General features: G+C 37.2%; 1 protein-coding gene across 1 annotated transcript in view; it reads left to right on the top strand.

Annotated features, from left to right (window-relative positions):
* Positions 1-13606: 13606 nt before the first annotated feature.
* Positions 13607-15445, top strand: part of STMN2 (stathmin 2) — a 49755-nt gene continuing 47916 nt past the window's right edge. The window contains exon 1 of the mRNA XM_027580541.1: positions 13607-13955. Coding sequence (XP_027436342.1) covers positions 13937-13955 — 19 coding nt within the window. The 5' untranslated portion in view covers positions 13607-13936. The remainder of the gene's footprint in view (positions 13956-15445) is intronic.

A 15445-nucleotide genomic window follows, 5' to 3' on the forward strand; every position in this document is an offset into this window, starting at 1 on the left:
TTTTTCTGCCTCTCCCCCAGGGCAGCATTTCAATATACAATGCTAGTCTGGAATTGGCATTTGCTCTGAAGAAGAAATACGTTTATAAGCAGCTCTTCCTGAACAGCTTCTCCGGTGAGGAAACAGCTCACATGCCTTTGTCCCAGGTATCCATCCTCCAGTTAGTTTCCTCAGCATCTGACCAATAAGAAGTTCTTCCAATCATGCCAACGCTAGGCAGGAAGGAAGAAAATTTATCTTTAATTGGCCTTCTTAGTGGAGAATTAGAACTACCCTTTTCCCAGTAATAAAAATCTTTCCAAAACCCAAGGGGCAGAGGTGTCAATTAAAAGTTTAAAACTTCAGGCAGAAAGCAAGTCCCCATGACCACATGGTTGAAAAATATACCATCTAATCCAGCATTGGAGGCCCCAGGGATGAGGAGTCACCCAAGGCAGGAAACCTCTGTCCATGTGGGAAAATTCGCAGATACGAAATAGAGAGAGAATTCAAAGTTTCTCTGTTTTCATAAAATACCCTAGCCTAAAACATCAAATGCAGAATTCCTTCTTCACCAGAACCTAAAGAATCCATTATCTGCATGCTCTGCCTTTCACACAAGTAATTTTCTTTCCTTATTTGCATCTACTCAACTGAATGTGCGGGTCTTCTAACATGACTTTGAAAATAAAAATTAAAACAAAGAAGACTAATAATAATCAAGGAATAGACGTAACATAAATATAATTGTTTTATCTTGCCTTGGTTTTTTTTTTTACATCTTATTTTTGAAGAATCCAAGTCCACATATATATCTTTGCAAATGCTGTCCATTGATCAGTAACCTTTACATTGAAAATATATTGAAATGGTCTCTGTGTACCTGTCTCTCTCATTAGTCTATAAGTTCCTAGTTACAGAATCTACGCCTTATACATTTTTGTAGTATGGCATAGGATAGTGTCTTGGAAATTTTGTCTCTGTTTTTAACCTGTTTACATTTCGATAAGACCTAACATGAAATTTCTATAGCCAAATTCAAGGATGAGTTTGAGTTGACATTATTTGAAATGAAGGCAGTTTGTGTCTGTCAAATACTAAAGAGAGCATCTAGCTCTGGTACCAGAAATACTTGTATGAACTTTTGAGCTTTAAAAATATATTCTTTTATATGACAAAGACAGCATTGTAAATTAGTGAGGAAAAGATGGACATTTTTAAATGGCATTGGAATAAAGGATAGCCATTTGGAAAAAGAAAAGTGAATTTTCATTTCACACTGACTCCAAGGAGATCTGAGATCTAAAATATAAAAATTAAATTAAATTAAGGAAATTATACAATAGAGAAATAAAATAAGGGTAAATTTCTTTATAACTTGGAGGTTGGAAAAATATCCCTGATTCACAATTTAAAAACAATAAAAGGAATAATAAGTTTGACTAAACTAAAATTTTTAAAAAACTTGTATAAGAAAAAGTATCATAAACAAAGACAAAGGACAAACTAAGAAAAGATATTTATAACTAATATCATAGACAAAAGAATGATATTTTTATGACATGAAGAGATCCTAAAAATTGAGGCAAAAAACCAACAACAACCAGATAGAAACATGTGCAATCAGTGAATAAATAATAAACAGAAGAATGAACCATATGACAAGATGCTCAACATCAACGATACATGAAAATTTTATTAAGATATCACTTCCAATTGGCAAACATCCAAAATTTTGACAATATATATTTTATTTTGTTGGAACAACCCGTGGGAGGTAAGAATACAAAGAGTTAACAGAGATAAAGGAGGATGTGACAGTAACTAAAAGAACTTCTCATGCATTTTCTTTTTATCTCAACAATTCCACTTCTAAGTATCTGTCAAGAAATGGCAAAATTATGAAATATTTTATGTACAAAGTTATTCACTGCAAAATTATTTTTAAAAACCAGGGTGCCTGGGTGACTCACTCAGGTAAGCACCTGGCTCTTGGTTTTGGCTCAGGGCATGATCTCAGAATCCTGGGATCCAGCCCAGAGGAGCTCCATGCTCAACAGGGAGTCTGCTTGAGATTCTCCCCTCTCTGTCTGCACCTCCCCCCCTCTAAAATAAGTAAATAAATCTTTAAAACAGTTATTTTTAAAACAAAAAGTGGAAACAACTCAAATGCTGATTAAATTAATTATGGTAAATTAACTAGTATATAATCATAAAAAGGACTGAGGAAGATTGCTATACACTGATATAAAATGATCTCCAAAATATATAAAGTGGAAAAAATGCAAAAGAGCATATATATTATGCTATCTTTTGTATAAGAAAAGAATTTGCATTTATTTGGCAAATTACATTTGTAAAAAGAATTTTTTGTGCTAAACTTGTACTGATCACAACTTGTTACAAAAAAATGGGTAGCTGTAGGGCGCCTGGGTGGCTCAGTTGGTTAAGACACTGCCTTCGGCTCAGGTCATGATCCCGGAGTCCCGGGATCGAGTCCCGCATCGGACTCCCCCTTCTCTGTGCGGAGCCTGCTTCTCCCTCTGCCTCTGCCTGCCACTCCCCCTGCTTGTGCTCACTCTGTGTCTCTCTCTCTCTCTCTATGTCAAATAAATAAATAAAATATTTAAAAAAAAAATGGGTAGCTGTAGAAAAAAAGATGGGAGAGGATGGAATGCGTTGGAATGAAGCAAGAGCCCTAAAATATGAAAACAAAAAGAAAAATCAAACTTAATTGTATATTCAGTTAGAGACATAAGTACACAAACACAAAAAATTGTTTTTCCACATAGTGTTTTGACTTTTCGTACCTAGTGGAATAGGATATATTTCATAGACAAATAGAATTCAAAAGAAATCTTAGCAGTAGTCTATTTGTTGGTAATAATATTGGTAAGTATATTTTGTCATTTTATATATATATGCAAATATGTATAAAAGTTTAATAGTATTATATAGTAAAATACTCCATGTAAGAGAAAAGTACAAAATCAAAAATTTGACTTAAATATTTTAATGTTAAATATGAATTTGAAATATTATAAATTCATTGATTTTTTTCTCCTTTGAAAAAATACAAGTGCCCTAGTTCTGTCCACTGAAGAGACCAAAAAGTCATGATAACCAAATAGTACTGAGCACAACTAGCATTATGGTTTCCAAATGCCATTTCCTTCTAAAAGGAGTAAGGGACTTCAGAGGAAAACCTGATTCTAAATGTGGATATGTAAATATACAAGATGAACATTTTGCTCTGTCAAGGAGGAAGGAAATTGTCAAAGTCAAAGGGTCATTTCCAAAGGCCACAGAAGCCAACATGAAGGGGTGCCTATTGGCCAAACTTGAAATGATTTGAGTGTCAAATACAATAACGAATGTAATTGTCTAAAACATTTAATATAGATGTATTTTAAATGAGTAAATAATAATAAGAAAGAAAGCAAAAAAATCTATTTAATAGACATTTTAAAAATCCTTACTTCAAAAAATATCAATTAAAATGATGAAATTGAGTGTCCATCTGCCTTTACTAACTATATTTCAGAGATCCAACATCATTCTTCTTAATAAGAGAAAGTTCTTAATAAGAGAATGGTGTGAATGAATTTATGGGATTGTAACATAGAATTCTTAAAGACCCATTTTATAAACTGAAATGAAATAATTGATTCAAACCTCATCAATAGATGCAATCATTACATGACAGGGGCCTTTACAATGGAGGGAGGGATCAGGCTGCCACCACCCAAAGCCCCCTGATCATTCGTGGCATCACAAAAATTTAGACAATGCATGAACCTTAATGTATTGTGATATAAGGTACCCTGTGCCACCTGTGAGAGATTCTTACCAAAGAATTTAAGGGAATTACAATGAAGAGAATAAGGCACATCTACCTTAACTAAGATGGACACCAAAAGCATTACCAGTAGCCATTACCCAGAAGTTTATATACCACACACATTCCACAGTCATAAGGGGTTTTTGAAAATAGCTGAAAATGCCCTCCTCCCTGATTACTGTCAGCTCCAGGACAGGTAGCTCTCTCTGAGATCTGCAATCAAGCAGAAGGAAAGAAATAATATAAAAGCACAAATCAATGAAATATGAAACAAGATACAATAGAAAAAAATCAATGAAACCAACAGTCAGAAGGATCCAGAAAAAAAGAGCAAAGATACAAATTATCAATGTCAGGAATGAAAAAGAACACTTAAATAGAAATCTGAATAGACATTACAAAAATAAGAGGGAATTAATGAACATTTGCATTACTTGAAAAACAAAGAACTCTATTTGCATGATACTTGCACAAACACACTAAAGAGGGGATGCAAATGAAATGGGATTCATAGCTTCTGGCATGTCTGAAGATTCAGTACCTCCCAAGAAATCTGAACTTTTCTGGGTGCCTGACTTTTTCTCCTTTCTTCAGAAAAGAAATAAGAATCCCATAGAAAAAAAAAAAGAAAAAAAAAAAGAATCCCATAGAAATACACAAAATGAGCCAAATCAAGATGTAAAAAGAGCTTTTCATGCAAAAAACAAAATATTAATAAAATTTCAAATTGGGACCATAGCTTGACTTGGAGAAGTCCTACTGAAAAAATACTACTGAAAATAGCACATGATGAAGAAGGAAGGAGAGCCTGGGTGGCTAGGTGGTTAAGCAACTAACTCTTGGCTTCCGCTGACCATGTCAGGGTGGTGAGATTAAGCCCCATGTCTGGATCATTGGGGAGTCCACTTGAAGATTCTCTCCCTCTGCCCCTCCTTCCATTCACTCTTGCACACACACACACACTCTCTCTCTCTAAAGTAAATAAATCTTTAAATAAATAAATAAACAAACCAAACCAAACCAAACCCAGAACCTTCATTGATCTATTAGCCTAAAAGCCCTGAGGAGGTAAATTGAATTAATAATATTTTTAACTTTTTACATTTTTATTTTTTTAAAAATCAAATTTAGGGATGCCTGGGTAGCTCAGTGGATTGGGCTCTCATTCTTGATTTTGACTCAGGTCATGATCTCAGGGTTTGAGATGGAGCCCTGCATTGGGCTCCACGTTCAGTGGGGAGTCTGCTGGAGATTCTCTCTCTCTCCTTCCCCATGTCCCCATGTCCCTCCCCCCCACCCACTCACTTGCACTTTCTCTCTATCAATAAATCAATCTTTAAAAAAATAATAATAAATAAATAAAAATCCATATTTACAGGAAAGTCCCAAGAACTGTTAACTCCTCTATGCCCTTCACCTACATTCACTAATTGTTAACATTTTACACATTTGCTTTATATCACCCTCCTTTCTCTCTCTCTTTATATATATTATACATACTCATAAAATAATAAAATAATTATTATTAATAATGCTATACCATTTGAAAGTTGGTTACAGATATTATGACCCTTTATTTTTATTTTTTTATTTTTGACCCTTTATTTTTGAATACTCCCATGTTTATCTTTCAAGAATATATTCTCTTACATAAACTTGGTACCTTCATCAAATTCATAAAAATCAACATTGATATAATGTCACAATATAATATACTGTAATACTATAGCATACATCCTTTATATAATTTTGTTCTTGATCTAGAATCCATTCCAGAATCATCCATTGCAATTAGTTGTCGTGTCTTTTTAATAGTTACTCATCTGTCTTTGCCTTTATGACATTGATATTTTTTAAGAATACAAGTGAGTTGAGTTACAGACTCTCCATCAATATGGGCTTTTTGATGTTTTGTCACAATTAATTTTTGTATGTTTGGCAGGAATGCCAAGTAACTGATGTTATGTCCTCCGTGTACCACATCTAGAGGCACATGATGTTTCTTTATCACATTACTAGTGATGTTAACTTCAATTGCTTGGCTCAGTTGGCTTCCACAAGGTTTTGAGGTTCCATGTAAAATCATCAATATTTCCTCTGTAATTAAAAAGTAATCTGTGAGGAAATACTCTGAGACAGTTTAATTATCTCTTCCCCGTCAAACTTTTACCTAGTAGTTTTAGCATTTATTAATGATTCTTGCCTAAATCAATGATCACTATGGCAGTTGCAGAATGGTGATTTTTTTCCAACTCTATCTTTCCTTCTACATTTATTGTATAAAATTCCATGATAAAGAAGAGCCTTTCCTTCTCACCCATTTATTTATTTATCATCAGTAGAGACCCAGGAATTCTATTTTATATAATGAATTCTTAACCATTGCTGCTATCTTTTTATCAATACTTAGATTATCCCAGATTTGGCCATTAGGATTCCTTCAAGCTGGCTCCTGTGCCCTTTTTATAATATCCATTAGTTTTTAGAACTTCCTTCCTTTTTGACTCAATAACGTGCTTCAGACTCATCTTGAATTTTCTCTGTCCCAGCCCTGGAATCAGCCAAGTCTCTAAGCTATTCAGAAACGATTACATGGTTTGTTTAATTCTACCTAGAGTGTTTGTTCTCATATCAATAAGTTTATGTCTCCTCAATATACACTCTCAAAGAATCTTTTTCCTATGTAATTAGATGGCTTTCTCATGCTAACTACATAAAAATGTGGTATATACTTTGACAAGATCATCCTGCCCTAGCTCCTTTTAGTGGAGAATGGTATTTCAAAACCGAACTCTGGGTGCTGGCTGTTCTCATTATACCAGTGTATCATTGCTTCTAAGTGCATTGAGTTGATAAAACTAAGAAGCACAGACTTTTATTATACATACGGTATATTTTAAATCATGAATTAAGGAGTGCATATATATTTTTATACTGTGAATTTTTCTATGTTTAATTCTAATCTAATACCACAATATTCTTTTCCACCTTCCCAAATTTCTTGTTTGTGTCTCCCTCCTGCCACAGAGGCATGCCGTCTGGCTTCCAGCAGTAAGATTACATTGATTCAGTTTCTCATTCGTAGGATGTATATACAAAATGATTCCAGAATTTCCACACCCATACTGTACAAACAAGAAACAATTAAGAAATGTTCAAGGCTCAACGTTTTGTTTTTTGGGTTTGGGGGTAGTTGTTTTGAATTTGGGGCGAGGGTTTGCAGTTTTGTTGTCTTTAAACTGAGGGTATAGAATCAGAGCACTGTGTTTAAAAGTCATGAACTAACGGTATTTAAAATGAGAACAGTTAATATTTATGGAAGAATTTAATCCTCCTTATCTTAAAGTTCTACCCTAGCCTTAATTATGATACAATGTACATTACAAAATCCCCATGAATTCTCATTTTCTTACTGACCAACATTATCCTTACCACATTCTGATCTTATCAGGTGTTTTCAAAACTTAGTATCATATACAATCATATCCAACAGGTGCAAACTTTATTTCATAAAGAGATACCAGTGAACACACCTCTATATAATATATAACCAACAGACTGGTTATATAGGGAAAGACACCAATGAAAGTCAGTTTTAGAAGTGTATTGAAAACAGGGTCATTTCAAGTGTTTCAAACCACTAATGCTGTTCTTAAATTCCAGAACAAATAATCCATGGATTTATACATCCCAATGCAAGTGTACTAAGGATTTTACAATCTAGATATCAATTTCCACTGGAGATCTAATTCAGGAGCAGGAAATTTACAGAAATAAAACGACAACTGCAACAGACAATTGCCATAGCTACTAACATTGCCATTTGTGGAATTTCTTATCTGGTCCTGATCCTCTAAAAAGTATTAACCCAAACACATCTAATGCATATGTTTCAATTGAACTCTAGGCCTCCCACAATTACTGCTGTTACATATGTATCAAAGGCCTTGCGATCACCTATAGAACATCAAAAATGGAAAGGGACAGGTCACTAATCATGCAAATTATAATTCAACTACTTTGTCATAAATCAATTCAGACCATCACATCATTTGTTTAAAACTACCAAAAATGTTCTTTGCAATTAGACCAATTACAATTAGGAAGCAATTGGTACCAGCTGATTATCTTTATGCCCTCTCAATACACACCCATGGGACTATTTTTCCCATATAATTAGATGGGCCTTCCATGCTAATGACCTCAAAATATGACTTACACTTTGAGAAGATCATACTGCCTTTCTGAGGATTCAAGACAAATCCCTCTGCATCTCATAGTTTTGGTGAGAAACCTGACTAGGTAACTTATGAGAAAAGATCTAAGACACCAGATACCATGAAAATGTCGTCCTCGGACTAAAATGTGTGATCCCCAATTTACAACTGACTATAACTACACGACAAATAAAAGAGCTTACACTTTAGAAGTCCACTCAACGTGCAAAAATTTGTTGGCTAGAATAGTTCCAGCTAATAAAATTGTCCCTGACTATTTACAGGCCAACCAAATCCTAAGGCAATACAATAACTAATGCTGGAGAAACACTTCAGGAAAAGTGGAATCGTTTATTTGGCAGGGCGGGGGGTGGGGGTGAAGGGTAGAAAAACGGCACATAGTTTTTAAGGTTAGCCAAATTGATCTATGAGACTTATACTCCTGGTTGGTTCTAGGCAAATTAAAAATTACATACAAAGTGGGATTGCAAATATTTCTTTTAACGTTATGATCATCCCCATTCATCTTGCCCTTTCTACTGAATCATATGCTTAAAAATTACCCCACCACCACTCTACCAGCAGGACACTTGCTGATGTTACCACCCTTGAAACAACTGAAGCCATGACAGCTCACTTAGCCCACTTTGACCAAAAGGAGGACAGTATAAGAGAGAAATGGTAGTCAGTCTGACCAAGGAGGAGCATTCAGCAAAGTCCAGCCCAGAGTTCAGCAATAGCCATACCCAGAAACAAAACACATCATTTTCAGTCACAAGAGTTGTCAGAATACTCGTAAATAACTACAGTTGCTTTCCCTGATAAATGCCTGTTTGCTTCAAGGAATATTTTCCCCCTGATAAGTTTTAACTAATAATTAAATACATGATGCTTGAGCTCAAGGCTAATGTTACTGTCAAATTGAATTTTTGATGAAATAGCTTTTTAAAAATCCTACCTACATCTACTAATTCAATTCCATTTGATAATAAAGCAGAACAGGGGTGAGGGAAGTTCAGAGGGTCAGAGAATGAGTTAATAAATAGTTAATGGAAAAATATCCCTGGAAGGCAGTATAGTAAAACACTTTTGCTTTTTCCTTCCCTAGTTCCTCCTCCTCCTCCTGGTTGTGACTTAAAATAAACAAAGTTCTTAGGCAACTACTATTAACAGTGTGTATAGTGCAATGCTCGTAGTGGGACTTCTGTTTAAAAAATAAAATAAAATGGGGCCTATGGGATAAATAGAGTGAGTCATACTTCCCCTAGATTTCTCCTCCAAGCACTTCAGTATTGTCTCCATTTTGTTCCCACTCAAGTGTTGTAAGCTAAAATGCTGAGTGGAATCTCAAGGGGAATCAACTTCCCAGCTTCAGTGGTGTCCAACTAATGTCCTCCTTGGACTCAAGCTGTAAATCAACTCACAGAGAGAAGGAGAGAGTCATGGTAGTTGTTGCCAAGATAGCAAACAGTTTTTCAACATACCAATTTAAAGATTCAACTTATTAAATTTATATTAAGTCCTTCTTATGATTAGAGCAAATTCATTTTCAGAAAAGTTCAATTATAAAACCATCAATAGGACTTACTAATTTCAATAGGTCATTTTGCTTCCGGATAAATTATACTAATTACTAATGTAGAAGTCCCATTTGAACATAAAGAAAACCCTAGGTACAAAAAAAAATGCTTTAACTAAGCATTCTTCATCTTTAAATAACTGATCTAAGAAGAAATAATAAGATATGTTCATTCACCATTGCAGAAAAAACTCTACCACGTTGGAAAATTCCTGAACAATATAGATTTCATTATTAATAAGGAACACTAACTCTCCCTCCTCAGAATGATTTTCCTTTTAATAAACCATATTGGACAATGCTATTACAGGACATTTGATTCTTTTTACTTTTCATTAATCTACAAGGGTTTAAAAATAGCAAAATAGTCAAAATGTTAGTCAATTAACTATTTTTTCATCTTACTATTTTAGATGCATTTCTAGATATTTTCAGCTATAACTGCATTCCCAACCACCTAAAAAAAATTCTATGGCCTTTTTTTCCCCCCACAAACTTCCTTTGTAATCAACTGAGGTCAGACCAAAACAATTAATTCAACTCTAGCAATATTTTTCATATCTTACTAACTTTTAATAATTACTTTAGGATTCTTTCCCAGACACGTGATTATTAATAGCAGAAAATCATATGACTACATTAGATTACATCAGCTAATCCTCCAAAGCAACTGTTCCTCCCCAGTTTGGAAAGAAATCAACACTTCAGGCCTCCTCACAGAAATAATACACAATACACTGTAACCCACAGTAATTAAAATCTCTGTTAGCACATCTTTGACTTCCAAAACTTCCTCTTACTGCTGTTAAAGATTTTAAAAAGTTAACAAGGGTCTACTCATGTGAGTTCTATCCACCTATGTCTTTTAGGGAATGAGCAGCATATAAATAAAGAAACAATAGTAAACAGCTTATTCACTGCTCCCAACATGAGCTAACCAAAGAAAGGTGGTTGAAAGTATCACTATGGTTTCATCCCAGGTTCATTCCTTTTGAATTATGTTCAACAGTGTTTTATTATTGTTGTTATTAGTTCACAAGCATTTACTGACTTTCAGCCATGTGAATCATGAAGTCAAGCAATAAAAAGGATATAAAGATATACACTACTCAGTCCCTACCCTTAAAAACTTTAAATGTATTGGAAACCATAAACATAGTATCTATAATTTATTAGGTATCCCAAGTTTTTTAGGCAGTTTATACATTATAATCCCTCAGTCTACCCCAAATCCTAGAAGGTAGGTAACTGTTGGCCTTATTTTACTTTTTATAGACCTAGTACCTATTCTTTAATTTGGGTATCCACCCATGCTTATCAAAACCACTTGCTTCAGGGAAAGCTGATTCTTATCTCCAGACTGCTGGGGCCTACTCTACTTCTATGTAGTTAGATGAATAAAAAGAAAAAAAGAGGAAAAAAAAAAAACACCTTTTATTATCAGAGCCAGTTTGGTTGTTTTTTTAATACTTTGCAATTAAACACGCTGATACACAAGATAATATTTGTCCTCCAAAATTAATGGCATTTTCTTAAAGAAGTGGGAGTTACATTTTCCTTCACTGTGTATTTTTTAGACATTAGGGAGAAGGTTGGTGATTTCATACTATAAAAGCCCGAAATTTCACTAAATAAATATTTGTTGGGTGAATGAATTAGCTGAACAAATGATGAATAAACTATTGAATATAAAATAATTCTCTGTTCCTGTTTGCCCCTACCCTCCCAGGCCAAGATCCATGATTGAAATTGTTATGTTAAAAGAAAAGAAAGAACAATAATTGATTATAAGTCAGCTCTTTGAATTTATTTAGTTTTTCTTCACCACTTGATGACAACCTGCTATCTCTATATTCTATAGTAAAACATACTAACAACCTACCCTCTCCCCTTCTTGACATTACTTGAAAATCACGCAGAGCTGAGGTTAGGTGACTAGTGCCCAGAAAGTCAGAAATAGAAAAGAGACACACATCTGACACTTGCCCCTCTGGATACTGACCTCCTTCTCATATTACTATCCACTAGTAAGGCATGTTCACCATAGAATGAGAGATTAGACAGTAGAATGTGTGTTTTGTTTTGTTTAATTAGAAGTGCAAAAGATCTTATTCAACGGCAAGTGATAATTGTTAAAGACATTAATGCCATGACTTAGGGATCTTGTTCTCCAAGGAAGTTAAAGAATAGGTAAAGATGATACATAGCCTAAGGGGAAAGAGGGTGGTGAGGAGAAGAGGAATACTCTAAAGAGGAATACTCTAAAGAAGGAATACTCTAAAGAGTCACACAGAATGCTGAAGATCCTTCTTATCATAACGCGTTAACTACTCCACTGAGAAGGAATTAGCTCTCACATTTAAAGTGGGAAATGGCCATAGAAAGGTAGAAAATGGTTATTTATTTCCAGACCTTGCCAACTTCCATACTGCTCTATTGCTGTGTCATAGTCACAGACCTGAACAATGACAGGAAAAATAATTTCTAAATCTTCCTGTTCAAGAAGTAAGTTTATTGATCTCCACTTTATCTTTTATTTTTCCTATGACTCAGCAGGTTAGAATTGCTCTAGTTCCAGTACTTTCTATCACTCAGCAAGACGTCCATGGGATGTAAATGCCTTACAAGTTAATAGGGGGGTGAAGAAATTTATTTCAGCACCAAGGAGAGTGCCTGTTATTTTCAAATGGTTTTATGAGTTCAAAACTGCGTATTATTCATGAGGCTAGAAAGAAATTTTGAAATGTTATTTAATAGAAAGCTGCTAAGAATTTATTTCATCCATTTGCATAATCCCAAGCATTTCTATAAAATTTAAAAATTGCCAACATTTTGTATATGTTCATGATTTCAACAATGTGCTATTCTTTTAGCTTTCAAACACAAGGAATTAGCAATCCTTTGCTTTTTTTTCAAATGTCAAAACCAAGTTTCTGAATGGATCTAGAATGGAGGAAGGCTCAGTGAAACCACAGAAGTGTTAAATTAACAGAGATTAAAATCTCCATGAGAACAAGGTCTAAAATCTTTTTCACCATTGTGTCCTCAAAGCTTGGCACATGATAAATGCTCAATGAATATTTATGTGAGTCTTCTGAGAAAGAATGAATTAATGAATGATGTTCATTAAGTCAACCAAAATGAATTAGTGAATATCTTCTCTCTAATGAAAGGTCACTTTTTTGCACCTGATCTGGGAGATCCTCACACACCACATTGCTCTCAGCCTGAAACCTGAAAACATCTTTCTTTGGCCTATTATCAATGGAGTCTCTGGATCTCTGAAAAATCATGCTCCAGATCACATCTTTCATCTACACAAAGCTTTCAATATAAAGGTTTCTCCTTGAGACTTGCAAAAGTCACTGAGGTTTCAATCCCCATAATCTTACATCTCCAAGGCAGAATGGCATTATCCACCTATGGTTCCTCCAATGCTCAAACCAATGGTTCTGCCCTGTAACCAGATGGACAAGACACAGACACAGGAAGCTGACTCTCATCCTCCTCCATGAGGTCTCCAGGTAGACCATAACTATTTGTCCCTATTCCCAACAGCCCAGACAGCCCCTTCCTTCTGTGCCAAGAGTAGAAAACACCAGGCCTCACTCTGTTGAGAGACCTTCAAGAGTCCGAGACATCTGAGTCCAACTGTGCTAAGAGACAAAGGGCAATAATGCATTTCTGTTTCAGGCTACCACCATAGCCAGACGTGGGGTCACCCTGGGAGACCAGAAACTACCAAAACAGGGCCAGAGGTGAAAGAGAAAACATGAACAAGTAAAACCACAATGTTTAAACAGATGTTTCCAATAGTCAGCAAGTTGTGAAGACTTCTCAAAGCTCTAAATCCTTTTTCCTTTTTATGTCTATTTGTGCAATAAAACATGTGTGAACAAAGTCAATCCTGGCTCCCAGGTAGACACAGTCCAGTTCTTAGCTCTTAGGAGGCTTCTGGGCTAAGCCTCCACTCTACTTGGACTGTACTATCAGGCCCCCAAAACGGGGGGGAGCTGCCAGGGAAGGACTGATTTCCATTTCAAACTGCATTCTGGTACTTTGTACTCCAGCACCATTGGCCGATCAATATTTAATGCTTGGAGATTCTGACTCTGCGGGAGTCATGTCAGGGGACCTTGGGAGCCAATCTGCTTGAGCTTCTGAGTGATAATTATTCATGGGCTCCTGCCTCTTGCTCTTTCTCTCGCACGGTCCCACTCTGCAGACTCAGTGCCTTATTCAGTCTTCTCTCTCGCTCTCTCCGCTGCTGTAGCTGGACCCTTCGCCTTCGCCACCGCTCAGCATCTGCACATCCCTACAATGGCTAAAACAGCAATGGGTAAGGCATCGCGCCTCGTTCTCCCTCGGCTCGACCTGGAGCCCACCTCTCACCTTCTCTCTTAGAGCTTTGAAGGCATTCGGAAATATTTTATAAAGAAAAAGACGTTAATGATAAAACAGAAACCAGGAAGGACGAAGGCAGTTCTGGGGGTTTGGGAAGGGCAAAGAGAGGGTCCCTGGAAATCTAAAACTAAAATTTTCTTTTGAAAGGTAGAAGCAGGTAAGTTGCCCTCCCATGGGAAGAGAATTTGTTCTGTTTCCATGTTTAAAATTAGGGCTCAGTCGTTGGGGGAGGGAGCTACCTTTACTGTTTGCCTTAAATGGGGTTAAGGGACATTTTGGAAAGTGCTTTGTAACATCCTTTATTTCTTCTCTAGTTAAGAAAAAGAAAATGGGGAAGAGGAGAGGGAGGCGGCGGAAAGGAAAAAGAAAAATGCGAAGTCAAATCGGTCCCTTCTAGGTTGTTTGAAAGATGGGTGGAGACGGGGGGGTGGGGGCGGGTGGAGAACGGGGCAAATTTTATGGTATTGTCTCGTCGGAAAAACCGCTAGTCCTGGGGCGCGGTGCGGGGAGGTTAGGGCGGGGGATGGGGTGCTACGCTCCTTTGTTTTAGGGAAAGGGAGGGGAAGGAGAAAGGAAGTCGGGGAGGGCATGGAGGGCGCGGGTGGGCAGCTGCAGGGGCGGGGAAGCGCGCGGTGGGGAGGGGTGGAGGGACAGCGGTTTCACAGGCGCTGGGGTGGGGTTTCTTTGTGTGAGGACGAGCGGTCCCAGGGGGAGGCACCTGCAGCGCTGGGCGCACAATGCGGACCGCCCCACCCTGTGCGAAGCGGCGCCGGCGCCCTCACTCCTCCCCCCTGCCGGGTGCAGCAGCTTAAGCCGAAAGAGGGCCGGGTAGGGAGCGCAGCGCGACACCCAGGAGCCCAGCCCTGGGGGGGTGGGGCGGACAGCAGCGCCACGCCCCGCGCTTGTCGCTCCTGACTCCGACTCGGCTTCCGAATGAGATCTGACCATAGCTCCTGCCTTCCCCACCCTGGCCTCATTGTTCTGTTTTACGGAGAGAAGGAAAAAAGTGGGTTAGCCCTTTTCTTTTTCAAAAACCACATTGCATAGGGTGACTAGACATTGACGCGGGCGAAGGCTTCTTAGAGCTCATTGATCGTTTTGGGTAAAAGCTTTGGGAACCTAGATAAGTGTAGATATAATAATACAGATAAAAAAGAGGCCAACTTCTTAAATTGAGCCACGTGAAATACCCGTCTTCTAGGGCAAACAGGGCCAAATAATGGCAGTTTTCATAGGCTTAACCTATATATCAGGGAAACAGTTGAGACACAGAGATCCCCAGCCGGTTGTGCGCCTCTAAGTGCCCCATGGTTCCAGCGTTCGGTGGCCCTCGGGGTGGACAGGCAAGGAGAGGCCCGAGGTCTGGTGACTGCTGGAAACACCACCTCCCCCGGGACCCGGTGCGGGATGCGGAGAAGCGAAAAA

The sequence above is a fragment of the Zalophus californianus genome, chromosome 4, assembly GCF_009762305.2.
Source record: "Zalophus californianus isolate mZalCal1 chromosome 4, mZalCal1.pri.v2, whole genome shotgun sequence".
Classification (NCBI taxonomy): Eukaryota; Metazoa; Chordata; class Mammalia; order Carnivora; family Otariidae; genus Zalophus; species Zalophus californianus.